The sequence below is a fragment of the Juglans regia genome, chromosome 6 (genome assembly GCF_001411555.2).
Source record: "Juglans regia cultivar Chandler chromosome 6, Walnut 2.0, whole genome shotgun sequence".
Taxonomy (NCBI): Eukaryota; Viridiplantae; Streptophyta; class Magnoliopsida; order Fagales; family Juglandaceae; genus Juglans; species Juglans regia.
Genome location: NC_049906.1, coordinates 23603701 through 23625005, shown reverse-complemented (window position 1 = coordinate 23625005; position 21305 = coordinate 23603701). Strand labels below are relative to the sequence as shown.

General features: G+C 40.5%; 1 protein-coding gene across 1 annotated transcript; it reads right to left on the bottom strand.

Moving 5' to 3' along the window:
- Positions 1 to 2799: 2799 nt before the first annotated feature.
- On the bottom strand, positions 2800 to 3669 carry LOC108993901. Its single transcript, XM_018968956.1, has one exon. The coding sequence runs from the start codon at positions 3667 to 3669 to the stop codon at positions 2800 to 2802; it is 870 nt and encodes a 289-aa protein (XP_018824501.1).
- Positions 3670 to 21305: the final 17636 nt, after the last annotated feature.

The following is a 21305-nucleotide window of genomic DNA, read 5'->3' as shown; positions in this document are numbered from 1 at the left end:
CAAGAATTTCTTTCCCAGAAGCAGAAAGGAAAATGTTTTTCCAGTTATTGATTTTCTTCCAAACCCTCTCTTTAATACTCCTGAATGTATTATACTTGGACTTCCCAACTAAAGGTGGTAGCCCCAGATATTTCTCACAACTACCTCTTATAACTTCACCTCCTAGCTCCTTTATCCTCCCTTTTACCTCCTCTCTCGTATTGGAACTAAAAAATACTGCTGTTTTATCTTTGTCCAGAAATTGACCCGAGGCCCTTTCATAAATCATCAACAGCTTTTGAAATCTAACCCATTCCTCCTCTTTTGCCCTTCCAAATAAAAGGCAATCATCAGCAAATAATAAATGGTTCACCCGAGTTCCTCCCCTTGCCACAGTTACTCCCCTTGTTTCTCCTTTAGAATCTGAGCTATTGAGCAAAGAACTTAAACCTTCAGCACAGAGGATGAGGAGATAAGGAGACAGTGGGTCTCCTTGTCTCAAACCTCTTTGAGGAAATATTCTTTTACCTAGTCTCCCATTGATGAGCACTGAGTAACTCATTGTCTTGACACAGCTCATAACCAAGTCTATCCACTTTTTACACAGTCCCAATTTAATCATAACTTCCTCCAAGTAAGTCCATTCAATTCTATCATAGGCCTTCGACATATCGAGCTTGATAGCCATACTCCCTTCTCTACCATGCTGCCTTGCCTTCATAGTATGCAACACCTCATAAGCCACCATTATATTATCAGTAATTAACCTCCCCGAGATAAAAGCACTCTGGTTAGGGGATACCATATGTTCCAGCACTTTTTTAAATCTATTAGCTAGGACTTTAGACATTATCTTGTAAGCCACATTACATAAGCTTATAGGTCTAAAATCACTAGCTAATTTAGGGTCCTTTACCTTAGGGATAAGAGCAATGTAAGTGAAATTCACCTGAGAGTCCATGGAGTTTCCATTCAGCCATGTCAAGACAGTTTTACACACGTCATCTCCCACTATGTGCCAATATTTTTGATAGAAGCAAGCCCCAAATCCGTCTGGGCCAGGTGATTTCAAAGGTGCCATCTGGTTTATTGCATCCTCAACCTCCAATCTTGTATAAGATCTGGTTAAGTTTACATTCATCTCATTAGAAACTCGTGGCACCAAGTTCTTCAAGCAGTTTGTAATCTCATCCTTACTAGGTTCTGAAGAAGTAAACAGCTTCTGGAAATATCTATTAAAAACTCCCTCCATTTCATTTGGACTCGACAATCTTCTATCCTCCTCATCATAGATAACTTTTATAGCATTCTTTCTTCTTCTTTGATTAGCACAATTGTGAAAGAACTTTGTATTTCTATCACCTAGCTGATACCAATTCAATTTTGCTCTTTGTTTCCATTTCAAGTCTTCTTTCTCCAGCACCTCCCCAATCTCTCTTTGTACTCCTTTGATCTCTTCTATATTATGCATTCCTTCCATTTCTTGTAATTGTTTCAATCTCTCTGATTTTTCTCTTACAGACCTCCCCTTTTCCCTGTCTAAATGTTTACTCCAACTCATCAATGCTCCCTTACTATCTTCCAGCAAGCAATTCAGCCTCTTGATATTGCCCCTTTGCCATACTTTTTTAATCACCTCCTCACATTCCTCTTCTAAAGCCCATTTTGCTTCATATCTAAAAACCCTCTGCTTCTTCCACTCTTGATTCTCTAACTGGTTCATAGTCAGCAGTATAGGTCTGTGGTCTGAACTTCTATCAACAAGAACTTCAACCCACCCTTCCTTGAAAATTTCTTTCCAAACTGAGTTTGCCACTACTCTATCCAACCTTTCTTTAGTGAATGTCTCATCCTCATGCTTATTACTCCACGTAAATTTGTCCCCTCTCCACCCTAAATCATATAAGCCTCCTTCCTCCAACACTTCTCTAAATCTTGACATTTGTTTTTCAGGTCTAGCTCTACCTCCCCATTTCTCATCTTGTGTTAGTATTTCATTGAAATCTCCCACCACACACCAGCCACTGCTAGCTATTGGCTTCAAAGACCCCAAAAGTTGCCAAGATTCTTCCCTCATGCTAGTCTCTGGATTCCCATAAAAACCTGTTAATAACCATCTCTCCTTCTTTCCCCCCTCACTTGTGATCCAAGCACTTATATGCCTTTGGGAATAATTTAGGATTTCAACCTCCATTGAATAATCCCAAAGCAGCATTAATCCCCCCTTTCTTCCCACAGGTTCAACCACAAAACATCCCTCACATTTCAATCTTCTTTTAATTCTATCACTCTTACCACTCCTCATTTTTGTTTCCATCAGAAACACTACATTGGGTCTCTTATCCCTCACCATTAGGCAAAGGTCTTGAACTGTCCGAGGGTTCCCAAGCCCTCTGCAGTTCCAACTTAATGTTTTCATGAGGATTGGTGGGGCTGCTTAGCAGCCTCCACCTCAATAAACTTAATCCCAACCTCCTCACCTTTTCTGTTACTTCTAGCTTTCTTATAAAACTCCACCAACTTCTCCTCTTCATTCTCCTCTCTTTCATTTATTTTTGCCAAACAAATCTTTTCTATCACCCTGCCACCATTTCCCTTCTCTCTAGCCCTTCTCTTCCAAACCCCACTTAGTTTCCTTCCACTCAGTGTCTCTACCTCACAGCATCTCTCACTATCCACCTGCTCCAGTTCTATAACCTTCCCTGTATTTTCCCCATTTTTGTTTCCCCCCTCTTCTTTTTCCATCCATTCTTTTTCCCCACCATCTTCATTTCCTTTCCCACTCTCTATCACTTTCTCACCTTTCTCACCCTCCTGCACTTATTTCTCAGCCTCCCCATGTTCCTCCCTAGCCTCTTGCCTTAAAGCAATGTTTAATATGTTCTCCCTCCCTCCTCCCTCTGTTTTCTCCTTCTGTATCATTTGAAACCCGAAAGAGCTACTCCCCCCTCTCTCTTTTTTACCTTTGAACCCTGCTCTCAGCCAAACACCATATTGACCCTCACCCTCGCCCGTCCCTATACACCCTTGTTCCCTGTGTAGTATACACCCACAACTAAAACAAATGTGAGGTAACTTCTCAAATTTAAAATGAGTCCATAAGTGCTTACCTCTAACTGTAATAGATCTCCCCCTCGCCAATGGCTTCTCCAAATCTACTTCGATCAAGACCCTTAAGTATTCCCCCCAGCCACAACCATCCTCTTGAGTGTCAACTTCCTTTACTCTACCAACAGTACCTCCTATAATCTCCCCTCTCACCTTGTTCATACATATCAGTGGTAACTCATGCATCTGGATCCAGAAGCACTCTCTCTTGAAGTTTATTTTTGAAGGGGGTGTGAAACCATCATACTGCATTATCACAAACAGTTGGTTGTCAAACAGCCAAGGTCTCCCTTCCAGTATACGTTGCTTGTCTGCCTGATTAGCGAAAACCATCACATAGACATTGTCTCCTAACCCCTTAAACTTAGCTCGTTTGCTGATTTTCCATACCTTTGCCATAGTTGATTCAACTACAGCTTGGTTGATGCTTCTTCCTACCCATATCTTCCCTACCAAGCTTAGTTCTTCCTTACAGTGTAATCTTTCCAAGTTTTCATCCCCAATATCATCCCCGAAATCAATGTTCAGAGCTTCTTCCTCCGATAATCTTAACTTCTCCCATTTGTTTTCCAGATCATCCATTATGTATCACCACCGTGGAATCCTCTTTCCTGACGTGATTTCTAGTAACCACCTCCTTTTTCTGTACCAGCCAACGTATTTCTGCTATCCTCCACCGTACCACCACCTCCAAAATTCAGTTAGAATCTTGGTGGACCCCACATCACCTCTTTTCCTCTAGAGAGAAAATGAGAGACGACTCTTGAAAATATTAAAAACAGTAATTTTTGGTTACTTTAATTAAACATCATCTTTCCAAGCTATATATAGAAGCTGGCGGTGGACCGGCCAAGCACCCATCATTTTGCTTGTTCTGAATGATATGATCATGTTCTTTTGGACATACCTCAACCTTTTTAACAGGAATATATATGCATCATCCGAACAAGAAAAAGGCATGTAAAAGAAAGCAACAGATCGAGAGTACTGCGACATCATGCGCATACACTGTGGATGCTCTAGCTGAATATTATATAAATAAGTTTGATGAGGGTGTTATTTTTGGAAAAAGAAAATGTCCCTTCCCGAATGTCACTAATTTTCATAAATAATATTAGACAAGATATTTTATAATTTAATAAATCAAACTAAGTAAAAAAATAAAATAAATATTTAGTTCCTAAAAAAAATAATTATTAATTAAAATATGTTTTGAGAAAATATAATGAAGTTTGAATTGAAAACATATCTGACATAAAATTAACTAAAAAGAATGTAATTAAATCCAACTAATCCATCTAAGCCTATCATGTCTGCTTATACCGATCATCATCCTCATCTGTGTGGTTAAAAATATGAAATAAAACTAATATAAGTCGAAGACTCAGTATGAAACTCATCACAACGTAAACATAATAAACGTAAGGATTTTCATAAAAATTTTCATACTGAGAGCTTAAAAATCATGGTTGATCATGCTAATGCCCATGCTATGAATGACTTGTCTTGAATTATCTGAATTAACTAACTGATTTAATTTATCTTATTGATCTGATTGACCAATACACTTAATCTTGTGTGCAAGGTTGTGCACTGGTTCCATATCCTGCGGCTGTAAGGGAGAGCCACAGAGCAGTATTGTAGCATACTGTGGCATACTATGGTGGATCACACTTGAGTCCATGGCTTGCACATCCACCTTGAAACTATATTAGTACCATGCATCTGAATGACAATCTGATTAAATGGTTTTAATCTTATCTTGCACTTGAATTTAAGAAAGGTTACGAGTCTTATGCGACGTTAGATGCATGACATACATATTAATATAAATAACTGTAAAATGCTGAATATGAATATGATGTGGAATTAACATGATCGTGTGTTATGATGAATGACATGCATGTATATATCATGACATGCAAGATACATAAATATTGACTTTCAAGAATTGACTTTAATAATAATCTATCTGACTAACTATTGTGTTAATCCCAATTTATGATCGGAGGTTTCACGGGTTTTGGTGTTTTTTTGAGTACCTATTGTGAGTACCTCCCTTTCTCCGAGAGGAAGTGTGAGGTTCCAGTGCCTTGGGTTTAATCTCAAAGGTCTACGTCTCACTTCATGTGAGCACTGTGGTATCGGTTTTTGCTTGTGAGTTCGTAATGGAAACAGAAGATTTAGCATCGCAATGGGAGAAGCTACATCTTTCCAAGGAGGAAAGCTCTTTCTTTCATGTCAACCCAGAAACCTATATTGAGGAAGATGCACGGGGCAAAAACTGTCTGGTGGGGAAGGCCTTAACTGAGAAGAGTGTTAACAGTAAGGGATTTAGGGTCATAATGTCTCAAATATGGAAGCTGGAGGGGTGTGTTATTTTCAAGGAGTTGGGAGAACAATGTTTTCTGATAGAATTCCAAAAGCTGACAGATAAAGAGAGAGTCTTGAGTGGACGTCCATGGTTTTTCGATAGACACCTTCTAACTATGATGGAAGTGGATGAAAAAATATCCATTCATGCATTACAGTTTCGGTTTGAACCTTTTTGGGTGCAGTTGCATAACCTGCCGCTAGCAACCATGACAGAAGAGTTTGGTCAGCAGTTTGCAGAAGCAATTGGTCATGTTATCAGAGTTGAAGTCGAGGCTGATGGGCGAGCTTGGGGGAGATGCCTCAGAGTAAGGGTAGCGGTGGATCTCCATCAACCTCTTCTGAGAGGGAAATGGCTGATGCTAGGTGAAAAACAACACTGGATTCCCTTTAAATAGGAACGTTTACAGAGCTTTTGTTTCAAGTGTGGGGTGCTATTTCACAAAGGAAGGAACTGCACATGGCAGAGAGCTAAGCAACAAGGCGATGAACAAGTTTCATACCAGTTTGGCCCCTGGTTACGAGGGCAACCCAGAAACACAAACATTTTTGACAGGCGTAGGTACGGTGGTGGTGGAGGTGGAAACCACCGCAAGGATGAACAACAAGGAGACAGGGATCAGTTTGAATGTGAAGAACCAAGGTGCAAGGGCAAAGCTCTCAAAGTGGAAGTTTTGGCGGGAAAGCAGGACACGTCCCTAGCGGAAAATGAGGAAGAAAAGAAGCAAGGGGTCCAATCCCAACCACCAGCAGAAGAAGCAACAGTAGGAGTTGATCCTGTCCAGGGTGGATACCTTGGGAACCAGTTACAAGATCAGATGGAAGATCAACTCACTGAAGGCTTGCAGTCAACACACGTGCATGTGTCATCGGACTTTATGTGCAAAGAAGGAAATTGGCCCCCCACCTTTGATCATGGAAGTGGGAAGGTTCAAAAAGGAAGGGGGTGGCTCCTACTAGGAGGTTTGATGTTCCTAGGCAGTAGGTTCCTAGGCAGCAGGTTTCGGGACAAGATATGGAGTCATGCAAGTTGGCTAGTTCAAATGATCATGTGAAGCATGGTAGGGTTGACTTGGTAAGCACTGTCAGAAGGTGGAAAAGAAAGGCTCGGGAAAGAGCCATTCATGAGGAAGGCAATGGTGATACCCCTCTGGCTGATACCCCTAATAGACTAGCCAGAGTTTTCTATCAGAGGGGATGCAAGAGAAGGAAGACACATAGCAACTCGGTCTCAAAAAAGAGTAAGGGAATTGCTGGCACAAATGAAGACTTACTGGTTCAGGCAGAGACTGGTCTCCAGCCCTGCCAAAATCAATGAGTATTTTGGTGTGGAACTGCCGAGGGCTTGGGAACCCTCGGTCAGTTTGTGTCCTTAGGAATTTATCTAAGGAAAAGTGCCCCTTGTTAGTTTTCCTTGTGGGAACTAAAAGCAGAACAAAAAGAATGGAAGGGATTAGGAGAACTCTAATGATGGATGGTTGCTTTGCAGTTGATTGTGTGGGACTAAGTGGTGGTATTGCTCTCTTATGGAAAGATAAATGGAATGTCAAATTGATTAATTACACTAGATGGCATATCAGTGCACTGATTCAGGAAGATGACTGTGGACCAACATGGCAATTTACTGGTTTTTATGGTCACCCAGATACTGGAAAAAGGAAAGGCAGTTGGCAACTTTTGAAGATGATCAAACCCCCTAGGCCCATGGCCTGGCTGTGCTCTGGAGACTTCAATGAGATCCTTCACCAAAAGGATAAAATGGGTGGAGCAAGCAGACCCTATAAACAAATTGAGGAGTTTAAGCAAGCAGTTGACTTTTGTGGCCTTAATGACATTCACTCTCAGGGACTAAGCTTTACATGGTCTAATAATAGGGCTGGCAGGGAATTCACAAAGGAAAAGATTGATAGAGCATTGGGAAATAAGGAATGGAATGATATTTTCAAGCATAGCTCGTGCACTGCTCTTGCAACAGTTAAATCTGACCATTCACCACTCCTCATTGAAACATGCAGAACAAGCCACAGGAGAAGGAAAAGAAGAGTGTGCTTCAGATATGAGATGGCATGGGAGTTAAAGGAAGAATGCCAAAAGGTAGTCAGTGAGGCATGGAGGAGGGACACTAGACCAAGTTGTGAGGATAGTGACCTGAGAAAACAACTCGATACTTGTCAACAGGAGCTGCTGGCTTGGAAGCAGAAAACAAAGAAGCAGCAGAACATGAACATCACACAGGGGCTACAAAGCATTGGGGAATTACAAGAATCTAGCTCAGGCAGTCATCTTGCTTGCATGGAAAAGGCCCAGGAGGATGTGGTGTCTGCTATGACAGAAAATGATTTGAAGTGGCGCCAAAGGGCAAAACAACACTGGCTCAAACATGGAGATAGGAACACTCATTACTTTCATATGCAGGCAAGTCAGCGAAGAAAGACCAATTATATTAAAAGGGTTGAGGCCTCACAAGGGAGGATTGTAACTGAGCAAGCAGAGATTGGAGGTGTATTCACAGGTTTTTTCTCTTCTCTATTTGCCTCTACACACCCCACTAATTTTGAAAACTGCCTATTTGCATTGGGATCAAAACTGGACTTAGAGATGCAGGCCTGGTTAATGACCCCTTTCAACAAAGAACATATAAAAGAAGCTATCTTTCAGATGAATCCACTAGGGTCTCCTGGCCCTGATGGATTCCCAACTCAGTTTTACCAAAAGCATTGGGAGGTGGTGGGTGAGCAAGTGTGTAATTTTGCACTCAAAGTACTAAACCAAGGTGGTTCACTGAAGGAGGTTAATGATACCTTCATTACCCTCATTCCTAAGGTTAAAAACCCCAAGAGAGTTACTGATTTCAGGCCCATTAGTTTGTGTAATGTTGTTTACAAAATTGTTTCCAAAACCATTGCCAACAGGCTGAAGGCTATTCTGCCTAAGCTCATCTCCCTCAACCAAAGTGCCTTTGTTCCCGGGAGACTCATTTCTGATAACACTTTGGTAGCTTATGAGATCTTACATTCCATGAACTCAAGAATGAAAGGTAAAAGAGGATTTATGGCTATGAAACTAGATATGAGTAAGGCATATGATAGGGTGGAATGGCAATTTGTGGAAGCTATTATGATCAAGATGGGGTTCCCTCCTCAGTGGATTACTTTAATTCAGACCTGCCTCCAGTCCGTATCCTATTCTATACTTGTAAATGGGGAGCCTCAAGAGTCCTTTTTGCCTTCAAGGGGCGTTAGGCAAGGGGACCCTTTGTCCCCTTACCTTTTCATCTTATGTGCAGAAGCCCTCACTGCACTTTTAAACCAAGCTGAAGCCTGTGGTGGTTTGACTCCTGTCCCTATTGGAAGAAGTCCAATATCAGTGAACCATCTCTTTTTTGCAGATGACAGTCTGCTCTTCTGCCAAGCTAAAGCTGAGGAACTCAGCCATGTGCTCAACATACTTGACATATATGAGAAGGCCTCGGGACAGGTGATAAACAAAGACAAGTCCTCTATTTTCTTTAGTAGAAACACTGGCCAGGCAGCTCAACAACAAATTTTGGAGCTTACAGGGGTTAAATCATGTGGCACTCTTGAAAAATACTTGGGACTTCCTGCTTTGGTGGGCAGAGCAAAGGTGGCATCCTTTCATACTCTTATTGATAGAACTTGGAGTCGAGTTTCCAACTGGAAAAACAAATTCCTCTCTGTAGCAGGCAAGGAAGTCCTCCTCAAAGCAGTTCTTCAAGCCATTCCCACCTATGCTATGGGTATGTTCATGATACCAATCTCCATCACCAGTAAGCTAAATCAATTACTCAGGAAATTCTGGTGGGGCTTCAATGAAGATAGTTCCAAAATTCAATGGGTAAATTGGAAGCAACTCAGCCATAGCAAAGAAATGGGAGGTCTTGGTTTTCGAGATCTGAGGAGTTTCAACCTTGCTTTACTCTCTAAGCAAGGTTGGAGAATTTTACAAAACCCAAACTCTCTGGTGGGCAGGATCCTTAAGCAGAAGTACTTTAGTAAGGTGGGGTTGTTAGAAGCTAAAGTGGGGACATGGCCATCTTTTGCCTGGAGAGGCATTCATGCAGGGCTAAGCTTGTTAAAAGAAGGTCTCATATGGAGGGTGGGGAATGGCCAACATGTTAACATATGGTCCGCTAAATGGCTACCTTTTTCACCTCCATATAAGATTCAGTCTATCCGAGAGGTGGATTATTGGTGTGAAAAAGTTAGTGATCTAATTGACCCCCAAGTGCAGCAATGGAAAGAACCCCTCTTACAAGAGCTATTCACCCAGCAAGAAATAACTGATATTAAATCAATACCGATTAGCATGAGGGGGAGAGAAGACAAATTAGTGTGGCAATTCACTACAAATGGGCTTTACACTGTCAAGAGTGGGTACCATCTCAGTAAAGTGTTGGAGTGTGCTTAGGAAGGGGAGACCTCAGGTAAAGAAAAAGAAAAACAGGCTTGGAAAACTATTTGGAAGCTAAGAGTAACCCCTGCTACCAAGATGTTCCTATGGAGAGCATGCAATGAGGCTTTACCTACTCTAGCAAACCTAAGAAGGAGGAAAGTGGTGGAACACAGCTCATGCTTGACCTGCAAGCAGGAGGCAGAAACCTCTGGACATGTTCTGTGGGGATGTATTGCTGCTAAAGATGTGTGGGGTCAGGGAGTGAAAAAGGTGCAAAAGCTATCCGTGCAAAGTGATCTGATTTTTTATATCTGGTCCAGACTCGTTGAGATACTCAGTTTAGAGGAACTAGAAGAAGTGGCAACAACTATGAGGGGCAGCAATACATCCCCACAGAACATGTCCAGAGGTATCTTATAGGGAAGCTCTCACAGAGGACATAGGGGCCAAACTCACAACTAATGCAGGGTTTCCAAGGTGGTCAAAGCCTGAGGAGGGGTTATTTAAGGTCAACTGGGATGCTGCTATAAATCAAAAGGACAGGAAAATTGGAATGGAGTCCTCATCAGAGATCACCATGGTTTCTTTATTGGAGGTTTACAGGCTCACAAAAATCTTAAAGGATCGTCTTTTGATGCTGAAGCATACGGTATGCTCCTAGCTACAGTCTTTTGCAAAGAGGTTGGCATAACACACTTTTGTCTGGAGGGTGATTCAAAGCAAGTGGTGGATTTATTGAAGAATTACACAAAGAATTGGAGCTTGGGTGGCTGCCTGGTAGAAGATGCAAGAGAGATTCTGAACTCATATGCTTGTTGGTCAGTTACACATACCAACCGAGAAGCTAATATGGCAGCACATCATCTAGCAAAAACTGCTTTTGGTTGCTCAAAGGATATCTATGATCTTGAAACATGCCCCTCGTGTATCTTACATATAGTCACAAAAGAAATGATGTAGTTGTTCTTTTACTCGATTATGTTCCTGGAGTTTGATGTATTTGACACCTTTGATTAATGAGATCAGTTCTTTCATAAAAAATAAATAAATAAATAATCCCAATTTATGATCAAGTTATTTACCTCATTGCCCTACTTCCTAAATTTTTCTTCATAGCCCATTACTTATACAAAGTACAAATCATCACTAATAGCATTTCTAACAAAATGTGTTGTAATATTATGCTTAATTAATACATACCATTGAGAATAATTTAATAAATATTATGTTTCATACAAAATCATTGAATACTAAAACCATATAATACATTAATACTAATAACATCTTTTCACTTTAAATTATAATTTAATAGAATAATTAGACTTTCTACGAGCTGTTAAAATAAGTCGCAGAAATCTTAATCCATAAAACAACTTATTTTTCTTAACATTAACATAATTACTCGATTCTATAAGAAATCTAATAAATACTAATATAATGTAAATATTTTTAACATATTTATGTATTTTCTAATTATAGCTGTAACAGAACAAAGTTGATCAAATTTGACGAAATAAACAACGGCATTCATTTCATAACTACTCTTAATCACATTTAAAATAAATATTAAACTCTTACTATTTTACCTTTGAAATCTAGTTATAAAAATTTAATACTTAATAATACAATTTAAATCCCTATATATTTTCTGTAAGAAAAATAAGGTTAAAAAAATAAAGTTTATGGGCTAATCATAGATTAAAACTGAGTTCAACTTAAACGTCAAAATTAATGCATATAAAAATCAGTCTCCTTAAAATATTATAACATTTCCTGAAGTACAATAAACCAAGCCCATGTGAAAATTAGAGAAAATATAAATAGCACTCTACTGTGCATAACAGCCGCTGCACACTAAGTGTATTGGGTGAAAAAAAAAAAAACCACAGCACGGGTGTGCTACGGCTATGGGCTGATGCCCAGAATAACTCTGAAAATTAAGCCCAGACAACGTAAATGAGATAAGATTAAAAAATTACTTAAACGTAAGCTCATAAAAGTAAGAATAATTTTTTTCATCAGGTATTATTTACTGTACACATCTCACACCTTATAAAAAAAAAATTGTCAAGTGTTGGGTATGGAGGTGAATACTAGTTGATGTATAGCAAAAATACTAGTTGATGTATAGCAAAAACCCTAAGGCCCTGTTGGATACAGAAATCTTTTCAACCCATCTCATCTCATCTCATCATTACAACTTTTTCAAATTCTCTTATAACATAAAATAAATAATTTAACTTTTTCAAATCTCAAAATAATAATAATGTTAAAAAATAATATTATAATAATATTTTATTCAACTCATTTCATATCTTCTAACCGGGTCCTTCGTTAAAGTCCCAAAAACACACTCCAATAAAGGATTGCCACATCATCACCCATGGTAATTACGTTGAACCACATAACACAAGATCCTCTCTTCCAGAGCCTCGCTGCCTTGCCCAAGACCCTCTCTAGATTTGAGTTTCACTTCCAAAAATTCGCCCAAGACCGTGGGTGGATAACAAAATTGATTTAAACACTTCAAAAATTATAAACTTTAATTTCATTTTTAATTTTAATTACTACATGAATGGAGTAGGTGCAACATACTAGTTCAGCTTTGTTAAATTGGCAAACTACTATAGTTGCGTCGTCCTTGTGTTATGGGCAAGGTGCTAGAGTGGAAGGGTTCCAGTCTGCGCAAGGGTTATGGCAGTGGGCAAGGTGCTTCTGGATGAAGGTGGTTATGTGTGTTGAAGACAGAAAATGAAGGTGTTAATTGTTAGTTGTATTCGAAGAACAGTTCTGGAACGATGTCGTGTTATATAGAATTAGTTAGTTGTTTCTTTAGTAGAAGTTGTCGTTTAGCACTTTTCCTCCTTATTAATTGTAATGCAGTCGTTTCTTACTTACTAAAACTGTAATGGATTCAATGAATCACTTGCAGCAGCAACAGGAACAACAACAAAAACAAATCGAAGATGCGATTTGTTTATTGTTGAAGCAGCAAAAGGCGGCACGATTGGAAAGAGAAATACAAGATAAAAAGTTTCAGGAGGTTTTACAACATATCTCAAAGATTTCTTGTCAAGATTCTGAGGATCTTGGTAATAGACATCGAGATAATCAAGATCACCATACGCTACACAAAACTGAAGATCTGGAGGATGACACAGGGGAAGTGCACCACAGAGAGCTTGTGGACATAGGTTTTGTGAGAGGAATTAAACTAGATTTTCCTAGGTTTCTTGGTGGTAATCCATCACCATGGATTTATCGTGCGAATCAGTACTTTCTATATCATCAGATCCCTCCTGGTCAATGTATTTTTATTGCTTCTTTCCACATGGATGATGAAGCTTTGGTCTGGTTCCCGGATGCCAGTGAGGCAGGAACCTTTCATTCTTGGGAGGACTCATCAAGGCTGTTCAGATCCGTTTTGGATCTACTCCATACAATGATCCTATGGAGTCACTTACTCAATTCAAGTAGGTTAGTACAGTTAATGATTACAAAGCTGAGTTTGAGATTCTTTCCAATCGTATTAAAGGCTTGTCTGAGAAAAACAAGTTGAGCTACTTTTTGAGTGGCCTACGTGATGAGATTAGATTACCTGTTAGGATGCTGAGTCCTTCATCCTTGAATGATGCTTTTGGCTTAGCCAAAATCCAAGAACAATATGTGGTGAGTATAAGGAAACCTTGGAGAAATTCACTTACTAATTCGAGTAAGTTTAGTCCAGAGCCGAGTCTGTTAAAGTCTGGACAAACTCCTTCAATTTTAGGAGCACCGAGTCATAAATGTGCAAAACCAAAGCTATTCTTACTAGAAGGTATGGAATTTGGTGAGTTAAGTGGTGAAGAAAATATTGATGTTACTGGTGAGCTGGTTGTTGAACCTGTGGAAGTTAAAGCTGAGATGGCTTCTATTTCATTACAGTCTATGGTAGGTGGAGGAGGACCTAAAACCATGAGACTTATTGCTTGTATTGGCAAGAAGAAATTGATAGTTTTAATTGACACTGGTAGTACACATAATTTTGTGGACACTAAGGTTGCTGCTCGATGTCAATTACATGTACAACTTGGCTATGCTATTAGTGTTAAAGTGGCTAATGGCCAGCTCATTGATAGCACTGTGAAATGTGTGGTTGTGCCTTTGTCAATTCAAGGCATACTTTTCATAGTTGATTTTTTTACACTTCCTTTAGGAGGATGTGATGCAGTTCTTGGCATTCAATGGTTATCCACTTTGAGTCCTATTCTTTGGGACTTTGTCAATATGAGTATATAGTTTCAGTGTGCTGGTCAGAAAGTTTCCTTAAAAGGCTTGACAGCATCTTAGTCAAATCTTATTGATGATGATGAGTCCTTTGAGACTTTTGGTTGTTGAAGTAAGGGAATTTTTCTACAGATAGTTGCTTGCAGGTCCATTGAACCTTCATCACTACACGATGCACAAGTGCATCAACTTTTACAGCAGTATAAGGTAGTTTTTAATGAACCTACTGGATTGCCACCCAATAGGTCTCATGATCACAAGATTAATTTGAAACAGGAAACTTCTGCTATCAGTGTTCGGCCTTATAGATATCCATTTTATCAGAAAACAGAAATTGAAAAATTGTTAAGGAGCTCTTAAATTCTGGGGTTATTACGCCAAGTCAGTCACCTTTCTCCTCTCCTGTTCTGCTAATCAGGAAGTCAGATGGCACTTGAAGAGTGTGCATCAATTATTGGGCCTTAAATGAAGCCACTATTAAGACAAATACCCCATTCCTGTTGTGGATGAGCTCTTGGATGAACTTTCAGGTTCTACAATTTTTCTAAATTGGATTTTAGGGTAGGTTATCATCATATACGCATGAGGGATGAGGATGTTCATAAGACTACATTCTCTGCTCATGAAGGGCATTATGAATTTCTTGTAATTCCCTTTGGCCTCACTGATGCCCCTTCAACATTTCATGGCCTCATGAATGAAGTTTTCAGGCCATTCCTTAGACAGTTTGTCATTGTTTTCTTTGATGACATACTAGTTTACAGCAGGGACATGTCTTCTCATTTGGATCATCTCTCTACTGTTTTGCAAACTTTACAGCATCATCAACTTTATGCTAAACAGCCGAAGTGTAAATTTGCATGTCAAGAAATATATTTGGGCCATTTGATTTCTAAGGAGTGAGGGCAGAACCTAAAAAGTTGGACTCTATGGTTACTTGGCCAATACCTAAAAACCTAAAGTCATTGAGGAGTTTTTTAGGCTTGACAGGTTACTATAGAAAATTCATTAGGAGCTATGGTCAGATTGCTACCCCTTTGACTTCTTTGTTAAAAAAAGATGCATTTGTTTGGACAAATTCGACTACTAAGTCTTTTAATGATTTGAAAGTTGTTGTCACTAGCACTCCAGTTCTTGCCTTGCTTGAGTTCACCAAAGCATTTGTCATTGAGTGCGATGCTTGTGCAACTGGCATAGGAGCAGTTTTGATGCAAGACCAAAGGCCCTTAGCCTTTTTCAGTCAAGCCTTGAAAGGGAAAAATTTAACTCTTTCCATTTATGAAAAAGAGTTTCTAGCCTTAGTGCTATCTGTTAAGAAGTGGAGACCATATCTTTTAGGAAGTGCTTTTGTGATCAAAATAGATTACCATAGCCTTAAATATTTGCTTGAGCAGAAGATTGGCACTGTTGCTCAGCAAAGGTGGCTTTCTAAGCTCCTTGGTTATGAGTTTACTATTGAGTATAAGCAAGGTGTGGAGAACAAGGTGGCTGATGCCTTGTCTCGTAAAGATCTAGTTGATGAGCTGGGAGAATTGGCAGCCTTATCATTTCTTACACCAACATGGCTCCCAGAATTGAAAGCAGCTTATGATGCAAATCAGGTTGTGCACAAACTAATAACTGCATTGCAGTTTGATCCTAATTCTAATCCAACATTCCAACTAAGACATGGCATCTAGTTTAAGAAAGATAGAATTTATGTAACTGACTCTCTTCCATTGAAGCAACAGATTTTGAATTACATACACTCTAGTCCTACTGCTGGTCATTCTAGTTTTCCCAAATGTTTGCATAGAGCTAGAATGGATTTTTATTGGCCTGGTCTTAAGCATGATGTCAAACAGTTTATTCGTGAATGTGAAACTTGCCAAAGAAATAAGATCCAAAATCTCCTTCTAGCTGGCTTTTTATAGCCCTTATCTATTCGTGAGCAAATATGAACTGACCTCTCAATGGATTTTGTTGAGGGTTTGCCCATTTCTAAGGGCTATTCTGTTATTATGGTTATGGTGGACGGGTTTTCCAAATATGCTCATTTTATGCCCTTGAAACACCCATTCAGAGCTCCTCAGGTGGCTTTACTATTCTTCAACAATGTTTTTAAACTACACGGTTTACCTAAAACCATTGTTTCTGATCGTGGTTCCACATTTACCAGTTCATTTTGGAAAGAACTTTTCAGGTTGCAAGGGGTTAATCTTTCTTACTCTTCAGCATACCATCCTCAAAGTGATGACCAAACAGAAGCTGTAAACAAGTGCCTTGAACACTTTCTGAGGTCGTTTTCTGGTGATAAACCAAAGTTATGGGTAGATTTACTTTCTTTGGCTGAGTGGTGGTATAATTCCACCTTTCATACTTCCACAAAGATGACTCCCTTCGAAGTTGTTTATGGAACTCCTCCAATTAGGCTTTAAGCCTACATTCCTGGTTTAACTGCCAATTAGTCAATGGATCAATTGTTACAGACTCGAGAGCAAATTTTGGTCACACTTAAGTCCAATTTATCTCTTGCTCAAGATAGAATGAAGTATTATTATGACAAGCGCAGGACTGATAGAGAATTCTCAGTGGGGGATTGGGTTTATCTTAAACTTCAACTCTATAGACAGCAATCTGTGGCTGTTAGGAGGAATCTTAAGCTTTCACCTCGCTATTTTGGGCCCTTTCCGATTACTCACAGAATTGGCAAAGTGGCATAACGATTATGTTTGTCTTCAGATTCACTCTTGCATCCTGTTTTTCATGTTTTTGTGTTAAAGAAAAAGATTGGAGACCAGCTCACACCTTTCTCTTCCCTAACTCCAGTCGACTTACAAGGTGAGTTAAGGCTTCAACCTGAGAAAATTCTAGAGCGCAAGAGTGTTAAGAGGGACAACAGAGCTATGGTGGAGGTCTTGATTCAATGGGAAGGTGCTAAAGTGGAAGACTCGACATGGGAACCTTATTGGAAGCTTCGGCAACAATTTCCCCACCTTGTGGGCAAGGTGCTTTAAAGGGGGAGGGTGTGTTATGGGCAAGGTGTTGGAGTGGAAGGGTTCCAGTCTGTGCAAGGGTTATGGCAGTGGGCAAGGTGCTTCTAGATGAAGGTGGTTATGTGTGTTGAAGACAGAAAAGGAAGGTGTTAGTTGTTAGTTGTATTCGAAGAACAGTTATGGAACGATGTCATGTTATATAGAATTAGTTAGTTGTTTCTTTAGTAGAACATTGTCGTTTAGCACTTTTCCTCCTTATTAATTGTAACACAGTCGTTTCTTACTTACTAAAACTGTAAGGGCCATTGTTAAACACTGTCGTTTCATATGAGTACTCAGTATAAATAAAGATGGTTGGAGGGAAAAGACCTCAACCAAGAAGTACATTCAGTAACTCAATTCTTCTTCTTCTCTCATCTATCATTCTCTCTTCTTCTCATATTTCTGGAGAGTGACTCTCTCGAAATAGTTAGTCAGGGTCCATTACACCTTGTCCTAGGAAACTTTTACGTCGAACTGATGTTCGTCGTCCTTGTCCTTGATTAATTATTGCTTGTCACAGTTCAGTACATCACAGTAGTGGACCAACGCATTGTGGGCTTGGGTTTAAGCAATAAAGGTTTAGTCGCTGGGCTCAATCCCTTAGGGTTGTGGCCATTTTTTTTATTTGAATGTTATTCTCAAATCAAGCCAAGGCCCATTGACTGTTTGTTAGAGTTGCTTGAACTGAATCAAAATGTGAACTTCTTCTCCTATCTTCTTCTTCTTTCCAAAGTCCTCATGATTATTCTTTCAAGTCTTTGCAATGTGTTACAAATTGGTGTAAATTGGTGTCAGAGAAGTAGATCCCAAAATGACCGATCTAGGTAATACCAAATTGCATTTTTATTTTGAAAATAATCATGCTGCTATCAAGAATGAATTTCTTAGGGTATTTTCCTAAGACCATGGCCAACAACACTACCACCATTGTGACCAACTGCTCATTTTCTTCTCAATTGGTCACAAATCTCGTTTTTATATTGTAAATCTTGGATTTATGTTTTAAATTTAGCGGATGATTTTTAAATGGAGCCAAGCTTTTTAAAATATTCTAAATATTTTTATAAGTCCAAATTATTTTAAATGGGGTATTTTTAGTATTATTGGACCAAACTTAATTTTTTAAAATAAGCCTTTTTATATTTTGGAGCCCCAAAAATATTATAGTTTTAGCAAAGCATTTTATTTAAATGATTTTATTTTTTTAGGAATATTATTTAATATTCATTATTTTATTTTTTATTAAAAACTCTAATTATTTAGATGCTTTTATTTCTCTTAAGAAATATTTATGAAAGCTCATCATTTTATTTTATGATGTAAAATATTATTTTGGGATTAATAAATAAAAATATGATTTTAATTTAATTCCATTGCATTTCTATTTGATTTTTTTGTTATTTAGTTAGTTTATTCCTCCATGTTTAATCTTCACCGTTGGATCTAGGTTAGGAACCCCAAGATGTCGGGCCTAACTACTGAGGTGGAGACCCTCCAAAAGGAGGACGAGACGCTTAGAGTAGCCACCAACGTAATCTCCATCGGCTAATCTCCATCAACATACTCTCCATCAAAATATCTCCACCAACGTATCTTCATCAACGGAATCTCCACCAACGTATCTTCATCAACGTAATCTCCACCGACGTATCTTCATCAACGGAATCACCATCAATGATACTTACCTCCCTGGGAGGTACAAATGGATAGGTTATGCCTAAGGCTGCTTTATCCCTCTCATGGTGGAGAGCGGGCTAGCCCTTGGATGCCCGTCAACTTACCCCGATGTCTGCCATGATGAAGAGTGGGATCAGCGCCAGCCTGACCCAACACTTACTTTCCCCATGATGTCAACAGGCAGGAATGAGTTTAGTCTTAAACTGCCCGACTAATTACCTTTCCATGAGCGCTAAAGGGTGGATAAGCGGCCCAACCTTCCTCGCGGGGAGAGCGAGTCCAGCTTCTTAGCTCCCCGAACAACTTACCCCTCCCCCATCACGGCAAAGAGCGAACTGGCTGCTTAGTTTTTCGACATTTACCTCCCTGTGAGATATCAAAAGAATGAGTTATGCATAAAGCTGCTTTATCCCTCTCGCGGTGTAAATCGAGCCAGCCCTCAGCTACCCAACACTTACCTTCCTTGTGAGCGTCAACAGTGGGAGTGGGTCCAGTCCCAAACTACCCAACAACTTACCTCCCTATGGGGGATAGAGGGCGAGATGTGCCTTAAGGGGTGAGAGCGGGCCCAGCCTCTTAGCTACTTGAAAACTTACTCCACTCCCGTCACGACGAAGAGCGGACTGGCTTTTCAGCCATCCGACAAATTACCTCCTCGAGGGGCCAAAGGGGCAGGCTTAGTCCAAGGCATCTCTCCCCTTCCCCCGGATGAGAGCGGGTATAGTCCTTCGACTACCCGACATTACGCCACCTCCAACAACATAATGCCAAACAAGTGACGCCTCAGAATCCCCGCCTCGCTCCTTCTCCACCAAATGAGATGCCAAGCGACTAAAGCCTCACATCTCCAACAAAACAACCGGCTTTGCAAATTTCTTACTCGTAGATCGAGGAGGAATTATACTAATTTATTTTTTCTATTGGTATATTAGACACCCCTACTTTCCTCACTATGGAAGGCATACCACCTTTTTAGTCGTCCGACAAATGACCTCCTCAGGGGGCCAAAGGGGAGGGTTTTACCTCAGACATCCCGACCCCTCCCTTGGTGGAGAGCGGGTTTAGTCTTTCAACTACCCGACACATCACCATCTCCAACGAAGAAACACCAGACAAATAACGCCTTAGAATCCGCACCGAACTCCTCCACAGAATGAGAAGCCGGAGCGAGACGACTCCTCAACTACGCAGTGGCTCACACCCCCCGTGGAATATGGATCCATTCTCTCCACAACCCCATAAATGCATCGATACAAGTAGGGGAATGTTCATCTGATGGGGTAAGCACTGGAGGGGTTGCCTGAGAGTGCACTTAGCATCAACTCCTTCCCTATAAAGGCCCCACACACTAGCACCATCGAGTCCGGAGGGAGTACTTACACTCTCAGTTCCCTCGAGTTACTTCGAGGATTCAGGAGCACGAGATCTCTCACTCTCTCCAAACCCTTCAGATAGCCATGATTCCAGGCGTCACCATGTCTCCGAGGACTCGTCAGTCTATTAGGCCGACAAGGAGACCAGGGAAGCCAAGTACCGTGTTTCCACAGACTTGCCTAACCCTTGCCTCAGTCTACGAGGCCGACGAGAAGATCAGGAGAGCCAAGCACCATGTTCCCACAGACCTGCCTCACTCCTTGCCTCGATCTACAACATCGGTGAGAAGGCCGGGGAGCCAAGTATCGTGTCCCCTCAAATTTGACTTACCCTTGCATCAGGCATGCCAAGTCGACAGAAGGAAAAGCAGAGGAAAAATAAGATTGAAGAAGGAACAAAGCGAATGGCAAAGAAACAAAGACAATTTTATTGACAAGTTAAGCATATACAAGGCGTGAGCAAATGGTTGCAAGGACGTCTAAAGATACTCGGTCAGAGTTTCCTACAAGAAAAGGAAATAATTTATCTAACTTTACAAACATAGCAAGTGGGAGCAGCAGGATCCTGCTCGGGAGCATTGGGGTATGGCACAAGCGCATTTGGATCTGGGGCAGGAGCATCAAAATTGGAGGGGAAGGTGTCAGGAATCATGTCTCTACCTAGCGTGCAGCCATGCTTAAGCATGTCGAGGTCTGGACGCGGGGGTCAAGGGCTCTTAAGTGTGCCTTTAGGGCTTCTGAGTCTACCTGGGGGTTCTCCAAGATGTGGTCTTGCATCTCTTGAGGCAATGTATCCATACGACCAAGCCTTGTTGCAGATGAACACAACTGACCTTAGCTACCCTTCTAATGGGGGAACAACCTCCTGAACGTGAGACGGGCCACTGGGCAGATCTTTGATAACCACTGTTTGGGCGGCTAACCTCTTCTCAGCTCCCTTTAAATCTTTGGATGCTTGGTAGGCCCTACTCTTCTCTTGGTCGACAGTGACCTGGGCATCTGCCAATGAGGCTTCCCGTCCTTTCAAAGTTGTAGAAAGGGACTCGCAATCTTTATCCAAATGCTCAAGCCGCTAAGCCTTAGAGTCTCGACTGCCCCT

Coding starts and splice junctions, on each gene's coding strand:
- LOC108993901 (XM_018968956.1), bottom strand. CDS start 3,669: ATGGATGATCTGGAAAACAAATGGGAGAAGTTAAGATTATCGGAGGAA.